The sequence below is a fragment of the Pteropus medius genome, unplaced genomic scaffold (genome assembly GCF_902729225.1).
Source record: "Pteropus medius unplaced genomic scaffold, Ma_sr-lr_union100, whole genome shotgun sequence".
In the NCBI taxonomy this organism is placed as follows: Eukaryota; Metazoa; Chordata; class Mammalia; order Chiroptera; family Pteropodidae; genus Pteropus; species Pteropus medius.
In genome coordinates, this window is record NW_024355205.1 from 8,103,629 (window position 1) to 8,123,985 (window position 20,357).

The 20,357-nt window shown below is 38.7% G+C and overlaps 1 protein-coding gene across 1 annotated transcript in view; it reads left to right on the plus strand.

The window, feature by feature from the left end:
• The first annotated feature begins 1,357 nt into the window (after positions 1 to 1,357).
• Positions 1,358 to 20,357, plus strand: part of GOLIM4 (golgi integral membrane protein 4) — a 69,300-nt gene continuing 50,300 nt past the window's right edge. Inside the window, exon 1 of the mRNA XM_039857902.1 lies at positions 1,358 to 1,697. Coding sequence (XP_039713836.1) covers positions 1,511 to 1,697 — 187 coding nt within the window. The 5' untranslated portion in view covers positions 1,358 to 1,510. The remainder of the gene's footprint in view (positions 1,698 to 20,357) is intronic.

Below are 20,357 nucleotides of genomic sequence, written 5' to 3' on the forward strand. Positions count from 1 at the left end.
ATTTTTGCCACCAACAAAATAAATACATATGACTAAATGAATGCATACTCATTTCAGCCTGTAAGATTTGTTTTTAAATTATTCTATTTGCAGCGAGGGGAAAAATATGAGATCATTTCTTTCCCCTCTGCCAAAAGCAAGCTGATTTCCCCAACCCATGTGGACAGTTGAGCTGTAAGTCTAGCGTACTAGCGTGCTAGTGTGCTTCAGTCTCTCGACTCGTGTCCCGCCATCTGTGGGCACACACGCATCCACACCAGTATACTGGAAGGGGCAACACTCAGTCGGCACAGCATCTCCAGTTCGACTACGATTGTGCTGACCATATAGCTGTATCCAATAGGCAGTCTATCGCAACTGCCTATTGGATAGGAAAAGAGAGAAAGAGTACTCGGTAGAGTGCAGTTGCTCCCATCCATTCTTTCCCACTTATAAATACAACTTGCTACTCCTCTTCCCACGTGCGTTCCGAGTGCTGAAACACACACACACACAGACACACACAGACACACACACACACACACTCGCATGCAAACTTATACACGTGCACAGCGTCCCTTGCCCAGCCGCAGGCCGGGACACGTCTTCGGCGCACCCCAAGCACCCCGCCGCGAGCTCCGCCGCCTCTCCGCACCCACCCACACTTCACGTGGCCGCACCCCGGCGCCAGGCGGCTGTGGCACCCACGAGCCCCTCGCCGGCCCCCGCAGTGGGGGGGAAGGCGCGGCCCTGGGGTCGGACGGACAAAGCGGGCGTCCAATCGAGCCCGGCACTGCCTCCCCGAAGGGAGGGAGCGGCGGCTCGGACGGACCCAATGAACGGGGAGCCCGAGTGGGACTTCCTCCCGGAATCCCGTTGGCCAGAATAGCGGGGCCGTGGGTGACACGTAAGTGGGGTGGGAGGCGGCGGCGGCAGAGGCTCGGACCCCGTCAGTGACCCCGGCCCGCCTTCCCCTAAACCCGGCCAGCTGCCGGCCCCCACCCGTCACCCACCCTCGCGGCCGCGCGCAGAGTCGCCGCCTGGAGCCTGGGTCCCTTTGTTGGGGGGCGCACCCCCTCCTTTTGGTGGCAACCAAGTCGCGCGGCGCAGTGGGAACCGCCGCGAGGGGGCGGGGAGCGGCCAGGCGGGACTCCGAGCGCCGCCGGGGGGCAGCCGGGCCAAAAAAGTGGGGCGAAGAAGAAAAAGGCCGGCGGTGCTTGGGGAGCGGAGCGGAGACAGCCCGCTCAGGAGTATGCGGAGGGCCCCCTCCCGGGCCCGGGCACGAGCGGAGAGCGAGCCTCGCAGAAGTTTGGCGGCGGTCGCCCGGGCGGCGTCGATGGCTGCGCGCCCCAAAGCGCGCGGGGGCTGAGCGGGCGCCACTTCCCCTTCGGCCCGGCTTTTGTGTCTCGCTTCTCCTCATGCGGCGTCCGGCCAGCTCCTGCGGCGGCCGCTGCTGAGGCGCTCGCTCGGGCCGAGGGGAGGAAGAGACCGCGGCGGCGGGGCGGCCGCGGCGCGGGGTCCAGGCGGGACTATGGGAAACGGGATGTGCTCCCGAAAGCAGAAGCGGATCTTCCAGACACTGCTGCTGCTGACTGTGGTCTTCGGCTTTCTCTATGGCGCGATGCTCTACTATGAGCTGCAGACGCAGCTGCGGAAAGCCGAGGCGGTGGCTCTCAAGTACCAGCAGCACCAGGAGTCCCTGTCCGCCCAGTTACAAGGTACAGTTAACGGGACGCACGCGGCCAATGGCCAGCTTCGCCCCGCGTCTCCGCCCCAGCTGGAAAAGTAGCTTTGGTGAGCCGTTGGCACTGCGGTTGCCACCTCTGACCTTCGGGAACATCAGAGGCGAGCCCTGCAGGGCCAGCAGGGCCCCAGAGTGTCAGGGGAGTTGACATCTCCATCCTCCCGGCTTCTCCGGACGGTTACATTAGAAATGGGTATCGCCAGCCCCTCTTTCCTCTGGGCGTTGGATAGGTGAGTGGACGTTGAGTCCTTTACTCCAGCTCTTGTCCAAGGCCCAGCTGCAAACCTGTAGCCCGCGTTCTTCTTCTGCTAGCCCATCCCGAAGGAGCATGGTTTCCTGGTTTCTAGGTATTTGCTTTCCATTTGACTTTGTCAGTAGCCTAAGTAATGGGGAGTTCGGCAGAGATCTCTCAAACTGTGCTGTTTTTTTAAAAGAGAAATGAAGCCATGACCCAGTGGCCCAAACTAATGGCCTAGTCTAATGGAACCCAGACCTACTAGTTTCTGTTAACTTAGTAGGGTGACTTTAGGGATGTTGGATATGTTTGAAAAGTCCTCGCTACTCCTGTTCACCATCCTACAGGTGTGTTTTTTAAATTTGTCTTCCTGAGTAACTTTTAGTGTATCAGAGTTAGGGGTGGGTGGTAGTGTGTATTTTACAATTAGTCTTGAGAAGTCCAAGAAGAGAAACAGTTTTTCACTTTGCTATACACAGTGAACACAACTTGTTCAAGAACACAGAAAGACTTAGAGCTCCTATTCTTCTGCTTTAGAATCTCATTTAATGTAAATTTCAGAAACATAAATGATGCATGACTGCAAAGTAAGCACTACTGTGGTGTTTGGTGAGAGCATAGTTATCCTATGTGTCTATTTTGAAAGCTTTTTACTTGTACTTGTGGTTAGTTTTCAACACTCATGCAGTTCTCTCTCCAACCAATAATAAAACTGAGGAGCAAAATGTTGACAGTCTTTGCTAATAATGCAAAATAGCTTTTCATATTACTAGGAAGATACATGCTGAATAGATCTGTCAGTGTATGTGTATACAAATATAAAACAGATGCTTTTTCGTTGCTTCAGCTATTTTGAGTATTTTCTAGTAAAAAATAAATAAAATGAGAGAAAATGATACGCAGCTGATTGGTCATATTTGCTCTTCCCAACTTAGAAGAAAGGAAGGTATTTTTAGCCTACTGAAGCTGCATAGCCACAGGCAGTGAAAACATATGAACTGGGCTTGGTTCAAAAACAAAAAAATCTGTTTTGATTCAGTCTTAGGTTAAGATTTTTTTTCTTTAAACTTCTTGACATTTACCCATGAATTGTTGTATGCGAAGTTATTTATTTATTTATTTATTTATTTATTTATTTATTTATTTATATGGTATCAGCAGCTTCATTGTGAAATTTAGTACAGTCAGACTAAGGGAGAAATGTACTGCCTAATAGTACAATGGCAGGACTGGATTTTCACACTCATGGCTGGAAGGAGTTTGTGTAGTGGATTATATGAGGTTGGTGCCTTGGTCTCTTACTTTAGGAGACCCACGAGAGCAAGCACTGTCATGTTCACCAGTAAATCTTTAGCACTGCTCAGTGCCTGACACTCATGAGAGGCTCAATATGTATCTATTGAATCAACAAACAAAATTATTTTAAACTGGTGAGAAATTAATCCTACACACTTTTGTCTGGTTTCTCAGTCTTCACTTTCCCATCTTTGCTTTTTGGAAAACCAAAGTAACAAAATATTTCACCCAAGTAGTACATTCCTGCAACTGCCAATGCTGAAACTCACTGGCCAAGGCCCTGATTTCTGAGTCATGACCTTTATTTGCAGTATTCTACATTGAAAAATCAATCTGAATTTCTTTTATTTGCCTTCTTTTGATGGTGGTAGTGAGGGAGCTTGGTAGTAAGTGGTAATACAGGACCATTAAAATACACAATATTTTCAGCAAGAGGTGAAAAAATGTTGCAGCTAGTTTGAATGAGTTGCTTTAAAGTCCATTTCTTAGTTTATACTTTTGCCATTTCCTCTTGAGTTGTGCTGTAACAATTATAATATGATTATGCATGAAGAATTATTTCCCAGTCTACAGTTTCATTCTTGCTTTTTTTTTTTCCCAATGGATTCAATGTTGACTTGTGTAGCATTTGTTTTGGATTTCACATCTGCAGGCCATTTAATGAAGATTTTCTGATGGTGTGCAGGTTTGTTTCCCTTTTCCAGTGACAAACAACATTTTACTCAGCAGTGCTGTGCACCACCTGCATTTGCTTTTAGGGCATTAGACTCTCTATTCTTAAGATTTGTTTAGTTATGTGAGATCTCTTGACCTGGCTTGGATTAAGATCAGAATTCATTGTAAGTGGACTTCTTTAAAAAATATGACTCTTGAAATATTTAAGTAGTTTGAACCTGTAATCTGAAGGTATTCATTTGTTAAGTGAGCATATTTAGGTCATTTCAGTTTAAGAATGGGTTGTAATCCAGAGCTTATTTGAAGAGTAGGTTATGTCTAACTCCTGGTGCATTTTGTAGTAGAACAGGTCCATAAGTAGGAGACAGTGGGGGTTGACATGGGGTAAGTACCAAGACTAGGCAAACCCTCTCCCCCACTGAAAACAAGTGTCTGTGTCTTTACCAAACCGTCTCTCACCTGTACTGTCTGTTAATTATACTGAGAAGCGGGGAGAGATTGCATATTGGTGGCAGAGGCAGTACTAACAATCTTTGACCAGCACAGTGTTTCCTTAACCTTTAAAAAAAAAATTTAAAACTCCTTTCAAGTGGACCATGCACCATTCCCTGAGTTTACACATAGTCGTTCTTAGCTTTGACTGGCCATGAGAATTACCTAGGTACCTTCCAGACCAATTAAATCACAGTCTTTGGAGGTAGAACCCGCCTGGCAATCTCTTCAGGTGATTACAGTGTGCAGCCAGAGTTGAGAACCAGAGCACTATAATCTTAAAACTGAGCCACTTCACACAGTCACTTTACCTGTTTGTCTGCAAAGACATTTGAAGTTTGTGTTTTTTTTCCACCTTGATCATGTGATTCACATTCTAGTCCTGTTACTTTTTATGTGAACTTGGGCCTCAGTTTCTTATTTACGTTATAGAGATTAGAATGACCTATTCCATAGGGGTATTGTGGGGATAAAATCCTTATAAAGCTGCTAACACACCTAGCACATGGTAGGTACTGCTCATTACAATAGTCATAGTCCCTCTTTCAGGTAAGATATTTCTTCCCAGGTTTGTCATGGGTAAAATTTTTAAATTGACAGAATTTGTTTTTATAGTTAGCCACTTCCTTTTATTGTTCTTAAGTGAACATCAAAGAAAATAGGTAAACTGTCATAAATCCGAGTCTTTGGAGTAGGGACCGTCCCTGACCATTTAGAGTATTGTTACTGATTAACTCTCTTCCATATCATTTCAGCTTAGGACAGAGTGTAAGTGATAGAGATAAGCAATGACTTTTTGCGATAAGATCTGGGAGAGAGATATAACTTTAAATTTTTTTAAAAAGTAGGGGCAAGAGCCCCTCATTCCAAAAACACTGTATGACATGATTGCAGTGCCCTTGGTCTTCCCAGTGATGACCAGAACCCATCAATAAAAGGTTTATGTAATGTTTTCTATGCTCCTGTTCCAGATAAGTGTATTATAGCAATTAAAAAAAAAAAAAGTTTGATGCTTCTAAAGGTCATAATGTTATTTAAGTTAGCTGTCCTTTACATTGTGTTCTCCTTATACACAGGATAGCTAGCTTGAGCGTGAACACATTGTAGTGTAACTAGTTCCTCTGTTTTCAACCAACTCGGAATCTGTTTTTTTTTTGTTTTGTTTTGTTTTGTTTTTTTACGTCTCCTTCAGCTCAGGCCCAGGCTTTTTCTTTATTCTTTCATTTCTTCATTTCTAGTACTTGGTGCCTGGCATCTACCAGGTTCTCAATATTGATATTGTAGGTTTATACCTGTCTAGTATTTTCTCTCTGCCTATGAATGTGCTTATATGTGGGTGGGCAGTAAAGTGAAGCGAATAAGGGCTGAGGAGTCAGAGCACTTGGATTTGAGTTCTTGGGGTTTTTTGTTTTGTTTTTTTAACCAGCCATGTGATATTGGGCAAGTTACTTAACTTTTCCATGACCTGTTTCCATCATATGTGTTAATCAGGATAATAGTGCTTATAATAAGTTGTCATGAGGATCAATAGTTGTTAGCCAGTATGTAATGCTCAGAAGTGTGCAGCTTGCAATTTGAACTGTTGGGGAACCTCATGTACAGCAGACTGGTTCACAGACCTCAGTAATTTAGATCCATGGGAGTGGGCAGTGAATGGTAGGTATACTCATTTTTAAGTGAAAACTTAGGACTTATAAATGTCATTTACATATTGTCTATTTTCACTGAAGCTCATCAAGGTGTTTTTGTTTCATTCTGTTCTAAGGATGTAACTGAAATAATTACTCTTTAGGTTTAGTAGTTTTTATTTGTATGTAAAAGCCTGCCTTAAAATTCATTTCCTGAATAAAAGATAACATTTCTAAATACTTTTTGAAAATTTTACTCAATTAAGCATTCCGTTGATTATATTTGATTGCACAAATATATATGATTCCACACATTGTTCTTGTAAATTGGAACATGCCTATATTGGTTGACCATATAGGAGAATTGCTCACTATCTGTGAGCCTTTAGTTTAAGTCCCATGTGGACTGAAAGCTTTACCTTGCATGTTTTTTATTCTCTCCTGCCTTACCAAGGACAGTTTCTTATAGGACTGGTGCACAAGACCTGGTTTCAGTGACTTAAGGAATGAGTGAATTGGAGTTGGGGGCAATGATGACTGAAGCTGTCATGGACCAAAATGCAAATGATTTGGCAGAAACCAGAAGAAGGGGAGAGAGAGAAAAGGGGACTAATATCAGTTTATGACTTTGGAAACATTGAGAAAGATTCTTGCTCACATGTTTATGTCTAAAAAAGGAAGAAACAGACTAGTGAAGGGAGAGTGGGTTTGGCTTCAGATACAATTTGAACGCAACTCTGGTGTTTACCAGTAGAGTGACCCTGACCAGGCAAGCAACTTCTCTGAACTTTAATTTCTTTGCATGTGATTAGGAATAAAGATGTCTATCTTGCAGACTTGTATGGATTAGAAACAATACAACTAAAATGACTAGCATCAGTCCTAGAGCTCATTGCTACTACATTTATTAGGTAAACAGGACTACTGTTGCTGAATTAGTGTTGGGCTGTTTTTTTTGTTTGTTTTGCCCATTTACTACATCTAGTAGGTAATAGTGTTACTAGTTGTGTCCTAAATATGACTTTTTTCAGAACCTTGTGCCCAAATTGGCTGAAACTTTTATTTAAGATACTTTCACTCTGCCTTTTCTGCCATTTTGAACTTTTTTTTTTTTTTGGTGAAAAAGACCTGAAAACACTTTACATGGTTGCAAATAAGAGTTGTTGTTTTTCATTGTGACAACTGTGTTCTTATTTTATCATTGAGAACAAAATAGTTTTGCTTCTTAACCAGTCAGTGGTTTGTGGGTTTTGTAGCTTTGTTTGGAAGTGAAAGTTATATATAACTTTATTATAAAAGACAAATGGCAAACTGTATTTTTATTTCAAGCCACTGTTATTTGAAGTGAATTTATTGTGATAGAATTTCAAAAATGTTTTTGAAGGAATTATTTTAAATACATAACTTCTATTGAGTGTCTATTGTGTTCAGGTACTGTGCTTAACTATGTTACATGCATTTTCACATTTAAAAGTAACACGAGTACTTTAATGTGAGTGAGCATTTGAGGCTCAGAGGGGTTAATTAACTTGCCAGTGTCAAGGTCTAATCTAATGAAACTGAATGTAGAATCCTAATATGATTTCCTAACTCATGATCTTTCTACAGTACTCCATCGCGCACAAAAATTATTTTAGTGTCTCATGACAATATTACTGGTTTTGAGAAAGTAAGTAAGGTGCGTCGTATGAGGATTTAAGATAAAATTTAGAATAAAAAGTAAATGATATGATTATTTGATGCAGCATTTTCAGAGTGTAGGACATTTGCTGCTGTTACAAAAAGTGATTTTGGTTGATACTGGTGTTGATTTCAGGTGTTATGCAGGTGCTGCATAAAATAACATCGAATCACATAATAAAAAACATATGCTCTTTAAAAAAAATTCCTTTTCAGTGTGTTTTTGAGAAGTCAAGGAGAAACTCTCAATTTAATGCTAGACTCTCTCTCCTAGACAGAGTCGTTCGTTTTTCTCAAAAAGAGCATACTTCCTGCAGCCAGCAGCAGCCTGATAGCTAGAATTTAATAATTGTTTTGTTGATTTATTGCATTGGTTACCGTCCATTAATGCTGTGTAAGTCAGATTTTTCATTTACAATGTACTAGTATAACGTTTCCTTTTTAGAAGTGTATTTTAGGAGAAAAAGTGAATATTTGGCAACCCATAATACCTGTACAGGTTTTGTATGCATAAAGTAAGAACTCTTGTTTGAAGTATCTGCATGTCTGAAGTTTAGGAATGAAGTTCAACTCTGATATGAACACGGAATTTTACAGTGAAAACAATCATGAGGCTGATGCATCACTCATCATGTGTCTCAAGCTAAGCAAAGTACCCACATATCCAGACATCTGATACAGTGTAGCGTGCTTCCACTGTGTTCAGCCCTCTGGAGAGACCAGCAGCACCCTCTTCTCAATTAGAACAGAAATGGGTGTTGCTATTTTTAACAATGATATGTATTTCTGAATAACATATTTGTGTTCTTTGTTTTTATTGGCCTCTGAGTGCTTATTCAGAGGACATGCCAGTCATTGCCCTTCACTAATAAGCCTCACTAAATAGGCTCATAGCCAGGAGGGACAAGGGCATGAAATAAAATGCTCTTTATAACAGTGTGACCTTTTAAAAAATATTGCTTTAGCTAGTTTTTATATATAAAATGTTACACTATGATAGTGAATAAAAAAGTTTAAAAGATATGCTGTCATTCTGAAGGATAAGGCATTATAGAACATTCAATGACACCCTTTGAGAGTAAATGAATTTAAGAAAAATCTAATTATTTTAGGAAAATTAAACGTTCTATTTCCCATTTCACGTCTCATTTAAACCCCTTCTTTAGGTGGAATTTTTTTACAAACAAAAAAAATCTGCAAATCTGCAAATCAGGATACTTAAGAGAGCTTTGGCTTGTATGCTGTCGACAATAACTTGATGCTATAAAATAAATATCCTAAATATAGATTAAAATTGGGTAGCTGATAATTACTTGATTACTTAGTTTGGTTAGTGTAGAACAGTTTATCATGTTTTACACTGGTAAGATTTAATATTATGAATCTATAATTTCTACTATGTCAATGTCTTAAACATTTCAAGAAAAATTTTAAAAGGACTTTATATCCTTTTTAAAGGTTTGATGCTATAAAACATGTTAAATTGTACTGATGTCAATCATCCCTTTTATTGAAAGATGAAAAATAAGTTCTCTTTACTATATAGCTGAGCATCGGCTCAATATACAGAAGTCATCTAAGTTTGACCTGGGTGTGGGCGAAGCTTCTTGGGTGTAGTTCCTCACATACAACTTCTCAAGTGCAGTTCTTCTTCGTCTGTATATCTGTGAAACTAGAGTCAAGATTTCGGGCCTCAACACAACCAACATAAAACAGTGAGGCAGGCGTAAGCTACCTCCATATTCTTGTTCAACAAGTGGAAAAATCCAAGGTATGTAGGAGTCGCTGGTTTATAGCAGTTCTGAAATCTGGGCAAATGTTCCTTGACTAGGTTTTCAGTCCTGGGAATATTTCTCCATGGCCGTTGAGTCTACCCTTTGGGCTATCGATTCCACTCTCTGAGTCATTCTTCCTTTTTCATGAAAGATGAAGAGGTGAGTCTCTTCAGCCTGCTTGCTGCCAGTAGAGTTTTTGGAACCTTTGACCTTTTTTCATTTAGTATTGTATCTGTCCTTTTCAGTCCAAACTGGCAGTTTTTGCTGATAAAATCCTCTCAAAACTTTTGTAGGTCTCCTGTGAAACTTGTTAGGGTTTACTCTGTTAGACAAAAACGATACCCACATATTTCTTGGAGATAAATCCTTCCCTATCTTGGGCTTCTGCTGAGACAAAGAGAGACAGTGTCCTTTAACTTCCTAAGACCTTTTGAAAGGATCTGTGAGCAACACCCTTAAACTTTTAGGAAACCCTGTCATCTGACTGAATGGTAGTGCTCTGAGACACAGCTTTTCCAAAGTCTTAACAAAAGGATTTCAAAAGCCACAATTTCTGGTCTCACCTTTAGATCATGTTTTTTTTTCTTATAGTTCCCCGGAATTGTCTTTGTTTGGAAGCCATTTCTTAATTTTAGCACTGTTTGCTGTCTGGAAAGGCTGAGAATTTTCAAAACTATCAGGTCCTGCCTACTTTTTGCTTAGTAGTCCTATGAAGAAGGGCCCAGTTGGGACCCCCATAGTAGAGGCCTCACAGTATCCCCTGCTTCACTTTTCCTTGCCCTATAGCTTAACAATAGATTGTCCCCAGAGGCTTGACCCAGAGCTTGGAACTTCCCCTGCCATAGAGTATTGTCCTGAAACTTAAGATTAATGCCCTTATGCTTACCGATCACAATCTTTCTGGTCTAGCATTCTTTCCAGACTACTCCCATCTTTGTTCTTGGGTTGCCAATGCCACCGGAGGACCACGTTGCCAGAGGAATAGCTCTGTGAAGCATAATAGATCCACTAGAACTGCCATGCGGCCCCTGGAATAACGCCCAGATTTTCCCTTAAATACCCTAAGCCGGACTGAGGAAGCAAGGCAATTTTTTGAAGGTGTTCACCTGCTGCCCTCTCAGATCTCTGGTGCTCTGACAATAAGCGCTTTTTATAAATGCCCCAACTCTTGTGTCGATCTCTTGGCTGAGTGGTACAGGCAGCAGGAGCCCTGGAGTCGGTTGCCCTCTGGTTTCTCTTCCTTTGTCAATTTATCTTGTCACAGTTTACTGTAAACGTTAGAAGACACCAAGTAGCATCTTCAACACTTTGCTGGAAAAATCACCTTAGCTAAATCACCCAGTTCCTTTGGCACCGTTTTTACTTTTCATTTAACTGCAGTTGACTGCAGGTCACATCACTATACAGAAATGTGGGTATTGTTGAACCTTCTGCCACTACATAAGTTTTAGTTTCCAATAAAATTTTCCTCACTTTCATTTACGCCCTTACTAGCAATCTCTTCCCAGTCCAAAATTCCATGAACGATGTGTTCAAAGCACATTACAGCCTTCACTCACACTCTTAAGGCCCACTGCAGTTCCAAAGACACTCCCACATTTTAGATGTTTGTTATGGCAGCACCCCACTTCCAGAATTGGTATTAATTATCCTATTGCATAGCAAATTATCTCACAACTGAATTGCCTTAGAACAACAAATAATATCATTTCCGTGGGAAAGGAATCTGGACTTAGCTGGGTGATTCTCTCAAGATCTGTCATATTCCATGATGAAGCTGCTGACCAGGGCTGAAGTCATCTCAAAACTTGACTGGAATTGAAGAACCTGTTTCAGAATTCACAGTATGGTTATTGTCAGGCCTCAGAAGATTTGCCTCCAATCTCACCTGGACTTTCCACATGGAAAGTTTCAACATGGAACTTCAGGGCAAGAAATCCAAGAGAGCTAGAGAGAGTGTGTGTAAGAACCCAGGACAAAAGTGAAAGTGTTCTAATAACCCAATCTTGAAAATGATAAACGTCACTTCTGCCATATTCTGTTCATTACGTTCAGCTGAATGCTCAAGGGAAGGGATTTGGTGAAGGTGTGAATAATAGAAGATAGGGATTATTGAGGGTCATCTTAGTAGCTGCCCGTCACGAGGTGAGAACATCATTACTTTCATTGTTGGCATGTCATTACCAAAGTTCTCATAAGCTAGCATTTACTGAACAGGCACTGCTCTAAATTGTTTTCCTGGATTATGCAACATAATACTTTTTTGTAAAAATGCTTTGCTACATGTTAAATGTGAATTAGCATTTAATTTGATGTATATTAGCAAGAAGTGGCATTTGAAATCATGACACTTCAGAGGAAAATTATTGAATGTATAAACCATCTGACCTAGAGGAATTAAAATGAAAAGAGAGTTCCAGGTGTAACTCTCTGAAGTGTAAACCCAACTACTAAGCTGTCAAGAGAAATCTCAAAGTGGAAAGCATCATGTCCTTGGGGAGTTTCAAAATCCACTGGCAATATGAGAACATTTCCCACTCCTACAAGTGATTGTTTTTATTGACAGGTAGATGGGGAAGCAGTGCAGTTTGCTAATTCGTATGGTATTTTCACTTGCTTCTGAATGTTCCTTCTGCAACCCTTAGTGAAGACCTTGGTATTTGGTAGAAGATAATTTTTTAAAATAGAGTTTTACTGGTCTTAGATGAAAATCTGTGATTTAAAGGGCATTAATCGCATGACTGATAATTTTAACTTGTTCATTCATCCTTACTTTGAAAGTCAAGTTTAAATATTGCAGTATATGAGTATTCTTTTCTGGTACTAATAAAATAAAAAAATAGAGCACAAGAGCATTTTATGAAAAAGTCACTAAATGTTTTCTGAACAATCGTAATTATAATATGACCTCACTCTTCTAAACATGTTTTAATAATTAGAAATGTATGAGATAAGTACTTATGTTTTCCTTTTGACTTTCCTAAACAGAATTCTATAAGAAATTGGATTGAAAAGTGGATGGAGAATATTTTGTCAAAATGTTTCAGGCCACATTACATTCAAGAACCAAGAAGAATCCTGTTCTTGTCAGTGAGGAGTTGGTGTTGAATTTCTGTAGAATCTGCTTCTCCTCCTGCCTGACTCCTATCCGTATGGGTGCCAGATTGCTGCCACAATATCCATTGTTACTTTATGTTGCTGTGGACTTGTCTTGGTGATTGATATTCATGTGGATATCATAAGGCTCTTGTGACGTGTGGTCTCTGGTTGCTGTCCCAAAAAAACAAAATGGCAAAAATTCTCTACATGTTCTATAATGTAGTGCTAACATGTGCAATATGATTCTTAGGGAGATTTGCAGGTGTTTTTCTTTTTTTCTTATATACCTTTTACTCCCTTGATTGGTTGGAATCCATATGGACTGAGATAAAGATAAGAGATGCTCATTTCTGTTGAAGCCGTAGCTAGGAGTTAGCTAGAATAATGATATCTGTGAGTACATGTGATACTCCTTATATAAACCCCAAGAAGTCTTCATCTGAGGGTCCCACGGTAGCAACACTTCGAATAGAGGCTGAGCCTTTAAAGACTACTTTGTTTTTATTTTTGGCCTCCAGCTGTTCTTAAAACTGCCTCCTACCATCAACAAGTCATTCCTAAGACCACATGATGGATCTTGTCTGTGACTCTCTTCTCTTTAAGGGTGGCATTTTCAATTTGGGGTCCATGGGGGTCCATGAACTTTCTGAAAAAATATGTCACTTTGTGTCATTTTCCAAAACAGAAGTCATAGCTTTTATCAGATCCTAAAAGCATCAGTGACCTGAAAAAAATGTTAAATAAACAAAACAAAACAAACAAAAAAAATACTGCTTTAGGGCAAATTCCTCTTTCTGAGGTCCTTTTAAGTCCACCTTGGAATTTGACCTCCCCTGGTCCCATCCCATGAACTCTCTAGAAAATAGCTGGGTTTGTAATAGGGTAGTAATGCTCACTACTATTCCTTTAAAGCCCTAACCTACTCCACCTACCTCAAATTTAAAAAGAATCTTTATTAGGGATCTAACTGGCATTTAATAGTTGCATTCCTAGAATCCACTAGTAATTGCTTAGTAAATAATAATAATAATGCCTTGCAATTGTATACTTTTCAAATTGCTTTATATTCATATCATTTGGTCCTGAAAACAGCCCTATGATATCGAGTAAAGCAATATGCTTATGATCATTTTAAATTTGGGGAAACAGAAGTCACATAGCAAGACAGTGACACGTTTGAGATTAATGCTCATATTGCTTCAATCCTAGCTCACGACCCTCACTAATCCTTGGTTTCCAAGACTCTTTTGCTCTGGAACTGAAATAAGATTTTGATAGTATTCACAAACAGTTTTCTGACTTTGCCTTTGGAGAGAACGCTATCCTTTTCAAATTCTATGAAACAGTTAATATTCCCGGATGGTGACTCACCTGGACTTGAGAACTGGTCTCCTTGGAGTCTACCTGCCAACATTCCAAACCCACCCCCCACCTCTTTCTATCTGTGTGTTCAAGGAGGGTACTGATGGCTGCTCAAGCTGCTGCTTCCTGCTTCACCTTTGCAGCTTTTCCCTGTCTGTGGCATGCTTACCTTGTGTTTTTTTTTGGATTTCACATGCCCTGGAGGATTCAGGCAGGCTCCACAGGGACTGGGTCCCAGTGTGTTAAGAGTGGAAGTCACTGTGGTCCACTTGGCTTTACTACCCTTTCTGTGGCACATTGTCCTTGATCCAAAATTAAGGGCTTGGGTTGTCCCTTACCTTAGCATGGTTATTTTTCAGGCTTCTGCATTCTGGAGTGTAGATAGGGCTTAAGCTAACAACTTGGGATCCTGCTGACTTTCACCACAGGCTGTCACCTCTTGATATCTGTCTCTTCACCTTGACTTTAGAGGAGACTTTGAAGCTCACTACTCTCCAGCTGTGTTTTTTAGTTTCCAGATGTAGAAGTCAAATCACTTCTAAATAAATCATAGATTGGTAAAGCGGGAAAGAATGTCTGTAGAACCCAGGTCGCAAAGAGCAGCATATGGATGTGTTTTGGTTTGGCCCACACAGTGCTCTGAAAAATTTCAGGGTAGTTGTCTACAGGAAAAAGAAAGATATTTAATGTAAACATCCACATTTCTGACTTTAAAGTTGTAAGATCCCTGGACACTGGGCCACATTCCTGCGTGGCGAATGGCCCACATTTTGAATGGGGCATGTGGGCTTCAGTTGGCAAAAATCCTCACTGGGAATTCTTTGATTAACTTCTTAGTTTATCAATGAAGAAAGCGAGCCTCAGAGAAACTGAATGACGACATCTGTGCTGTTGAATGTCGCAGCCACTGGTCATGTATGGCAAAAGTACAGCTAGTGTGACTGAGGAACTGAATTTCAAATTTGACTAATTTAAATTTAAAAATTAAAACTAAAGCATTGCGAAATATTTTTTCAAATAACTATTGTTTTGGTGGCACTACATATCCATTAACTGTTAGATATGATTGGTATACTACAGTGTACATATACTTTCTACTTTTTAAAAAATTACAAATGTGATTCGCAGTATGTTTCTGTTGGACAGTACTGACCTGACAGAGTTCATACAACTTGTTGGCGGCAGGTCTGGAATTTGTCTGCAGATGCCCACAGTTCTAAACACATTGTTTTTCTCTATGACTAAAATGTTGCCCAGCTTTTCTTCTAATTCTCAAAACCTTTTTTTTTTTTAATAACACGTGTAATCTCACAAACTCCTAAAGGAATTTGTTTTTCTTCATTTTTATGGGCTACATGATACAGAAGTGATTTTATGTATAAGAAAGTCAAGCTCCATGTATTATCAACGATTATATAGTAAAGGTGATATTTTTAAATAATAAAATTAATATTTATGATATATAAGACTTTTTAATTTTTTTCTCATTTTAAGGGATGCTGACCATTTTTCTCTGAATTTTCTCTGAATTATTTGTTTAAGAAAATAATTTTTAACACATTCAAAATAACATTGTATTTGATTTTGGCACAGTTGTTTATAAAATGTAGTCTAAAATTAGTTACTTATTATAGCTTTAGAACTAGACAAAATTACTTTTAAACCTAATATATTGAGTTCTTATACTTCACAAGAATCAAACACTTCACAAATAAAACATTGTGCATGTAAAATAGCCCAGTGAAATCTAACATTTACTCTTTTATGACATTTTAGTTATTGAACTATGAATTGTAACATACATACATAGAAGTGCATAATTGTAAGCATACAGATTGATGAATTTTCACAAACACATTTGTGTTACTAACAACCTGATCAAACCATATAATAACACCAGTACCCCAAAGGTTTACTTGAGCTCCCTTCAATCACTTAACTGCTCTCCTACCTCCTAAGCATAATCACCATGGATTAAGTTTGCCTGTTTTTGTACTTTTCATAATTGAAATCTAACAATATATACTCTTGTGTCTGGCTTCTTTTAACATTGTGAGAATTAGCTGAGCTGTTCCATGTAGCTATAGATTGTTCATTTCTATTAGTATGCCATTGTGTAAGTCTGTCACAATTTATCCATCCTACTATTGATGGACATTTGGGTAATGTCAATACCTGCTGCTGTGAATACTCTAGTTCTTTTGTCTTTTTCTTTTTTCTTTTTTTAAGGACTAGCAACTTCTTAATGTGCTGATGACTGTTTTGAGTTAGATGATACAACTTAAGGACAATTTTGAGAGCATTTGCAAAATCATTATCTTATTGTCCCTTTCCTAGTGCTGATTTAATATCCATATGCATCCTGTCTGTATGCACTGGTCTATTATCAGTATAATTTTAAAGATATGACCAAAAATAAAAACAACTAAAACGTAATGTTCAAAATACATGCATTGATATAATTGTTCAGCCAAGGATAAGCTACTCAAGGAACTGCTCAGGTCTGAGCTAGTTTGTCCATTCTCACTTCACCATCATTCATGCTCATTTGGTACCTTCTTTTCCCATTTGTATTGTGCAAAAGGGTCATTTTTAAAGTAATTAATTTACTTAAAAAGTAGAAATTGACAACAGGTCCAGTTACTGCCTTTTGATAAATTAATTTCCTGAAACATATTTATAATCCCCCTGGTTTGGGGACACTGCCTGTCACTGGAAGGGTCCAGAGTATAACTGAGCATTTAGGAGGAATATTATGGAATTAACTCAGATATCTACAGGGTGGTTGAACTAGCCTTAAGAGTTCTTCCAATTTAAAATTTTGTGATTTTTAAAATTCTGAGATTTTAGCTTAACTGAACAGTAATGAAAATAAGAATTACCTGTAGCGACTCATGCTCAGTAATTTGTTAATACACAGTAAGTTTTCACAGTATAGTTTTGCTTTATTATATATAAATGGCAAAAAGGGCAAGATATTCTTGGAATTTATCCATGAAAATCTCATTAATATTGCCTTTATAACTTATGACAGTTGAACTTATGTTAGACTACAGCTTGTCTTCATATGCTAGGAAAAAAACTAATTAAATATTTGTGTAAACAAAAATCTATGCCATTTTTTAAAAATAACAGACTTCTAAATACCTAGGAACATAAAAAGGAAAGACAATCTTTCTAGCCCAAGAATTAATGGATGATTCCTACCTGGTGATTCAGGCAGGCCCTGAAAGTATTAGTACTCAAAAGCAAGAAAATTCAATAAGTGAATTCTTCCTTAATTCAAGATTTGTACTAATTCATGCTGGCTCCCCCTCCCAACTCTAGTTAGTTCACACCTGTGAGGTTATGAAAGGAAGCTATTCAGAAACTGCTCAAAAAACCAGGCAAGTGATTCTAGAGTATATCAGATATTTAGGGAGGTGTTTTACTTTTAATTTACTCTGAGGTGTTTTACTTTTAATTCACTTAATTGCTTGGTAAATTGTAGAAACATCCGAAGTTACAAAATTATAATGGGTTTCTCTAAATATGGTTTATTCACTATATTATAGTTTATTTCTGGATATTAGACTTTAGTCTGAAAATCTTTCTGTGACAAATTTTTCTTAAAAATCTTTTATTATAAAGATTTCTGATTCTGTTTTCTGAAATAGAAGATAGCCAAAGAAAATTACTATGAGTTTAAGATAGGTAAATCAAGAAGGTGTGGTTTGATGCGATTAATGTTACATGAGCAGCCTTATGAAGGTACTGAGTGTCAATACATTTATTTTTGTTTTGTAATATTTCAAAATCTCAGTGGCTTATAATAGTAAACATATTTATGTTCATGGGTCTGCAGTTTGGCTGTGGGTTGGCCATTATGAACTGGGCTTGACTGGGCCAGACTAGCTTGGACCTAAGCCTAGACAACAGGGTTTTGGTTCGTTTCAGGCAGACACTGAATACCTACTTCCTTTCTACCACCTGCGTGGAAAGGATTTCATCTACCTGGGAGTTCTCAGGGTAGATCACAGGAGCATAAGAAGGTGAGTGTTAACAGGTGATGCCTCTTAAAGCTTTGGCTTGGAATTGGCTAATTGTCACTTTTGTCCACATTTCATTGACCAAGCAAGTCACGTGGTTGGTTCCAACAATAATGGAAGAATGCCCACAGCCGTAAGCAGTGTAGCATGAATGGCAAAGCATGGGTGTTTAAATGCAATAGGGGTCAAGAATTTGGAATGATGACTCCATATATCATAGTTTTAAATTTGGTACAACGTGAGATAAAAGAAGAAAGTGTTTATATGAAGAATTGTATAGTGATTTGATATAGACTAAAAAATATTTAAATAACATGATTTTAGTCATATTTAAACTGTCTTGTCAAAGAGTATGAGTTTATAATGAACAAGTACTTAGCATAAATTTTAAACAAAAGGCAATAAGTAAATATGTTCTTTCAATTCAACAGACTTTTCCTGAAGCACCTACTGCCACAGACTTTCTTAGAGGATATAAACTTGATTGTACAGGTGTTGGCATCAAGAGATAGAATGTGAATTAGGTATCCTTCAAAATTAAACACTTTTCTATTAGGTTTTTATGACTGCTCTCTCAGTGACATAGAATATAAGTAGAATCTTTCTACCTAAGTATTTCAACATTTAATATGCTGATTTTAGCAGCAAAAGCAGATGAAACATAGGCTTCATTTACTTTTATACACTAATTTATATGGATTTAAAAAAAAAAACAATTCAGAACATGGAACCCTGGATAGATTTGGGCATTTAAAATTTTGTAGACATCTTGTGGACGTATGTAATGCCTTACTTTTAAAAAAAATTGTTTCATGTTCACTGGGATTATTTCGTAAAATTAACTGAAAAAAATATATGCCATTAGCATTTACTTGAAGGTTCTAGCACCTGCTGTGACAGCTACATATGTTTATATTCAAGGCCTTGGGGAAAAAACTGGAAAATTCATAGAGGCAGATGCCCTAGCTGTCTTTTTGTCAGTCTGTCTTTTTTAAAGCCTTATCTGATTTTAAGTATTTCTTTACAGTACCCTTACTTTTTAAGTTATACATTTATTCCTTTTTTTAATGTGAGATTGTGTGTATGTGTGTGTTTGTATATGTGTGTGTGTAGCTGGTGTCATTACATTGGCCTTCTTTAGTAAGATAATCCTAATAGTAATTGGTTTATGTTTTTACTTTTTAAAGTATTCTTCATGCAAAGCTTAAGAATATCAGAATTTTCTACCAAAAAAAGAGAAGCTGAAGGCAGCTTCCTGCATACACAAGTACGGCCTCGGTTTGGAATTGGATAGTTCCTGTGTATCGCCCTGACACGCTTTTGGTGCATGTAATAGAAGAAGCAGGAGGAAGAGGCAGGTTTTTTTTTTTTTTCCAGACAAGTTCATTTCTGTACTTTTCATAAACAATACCTGCTCAGAAAATGTTCAGTGTAGGAACATGTAGATTCTTGTTAAGCCCTAATAAGTGAAGCTCTAATGCTCTATGAAACCAGTGGATAGTTGGCCAGTTACCAGTGTAGTGTTTGTTCTCAAACTTAAATACTTCTTTTCATTAACTTTGCTCCTTTGGAAGTATGATGATGTGGAAAGAAAATCTGGCTCTGGACTTCCTTGTCTCTGCTTTATTACTTAATTTTTTTTATTCTTTTACTTTGTTGATTGCTTAAACACTTTTTTTTTTTTTAACAGTCTGGGGTGTGTATCCATCAGAACAGACAGCAAAAAGAATATGTATGCTCCCTGTTAAATGCTTTTATGAAGGGGAAAGTTTTTCCAGGCCCCACAGCATTTAACTACAAGAGGTTACAAATTTTAACTAGCACACTTAAAATTATTTATTGAATCTTGAGTTATATCTCAGTAGATCATGTCTAATTTCTCCTCTTTCTAGGTCTATTCTGGTGTTATCCTGATCACTCAAAAAACCAGAACTTACTGGCATGGTGTAGGCTCCTTAGATGTTCTTCATATCATCATGTTGACTCTGCTTTCAAAATGCATACCATGAATCTTACTAATCTATAACATTTCTATTTCTAACATTCTAGTCTGACTTATCATCATCTCTTGACTGGACTAACTATAGCAGTCTTTCACTTGCTTTTCTTGCCTCCACCCTTACTTCCCACATAGTAGCCCAGTAGTTTATATGATTATTCTTTGTAAAATATGAATTAGGTAATGTTATTTCCTGTCTCTTTTTGGAGGAAATTTTAACTCTTCTCTTACCACTTCATTGTAATTCACTAATAAGTTTCCAGCCACATGGGCCTTTTGAGCTGTTTCAGTGACACTCCAAGCTCACACCCTTCTTAGTCTTTATACCTGCTAAATCTCTGTCTGGAATGTACTTCTCTAAAATC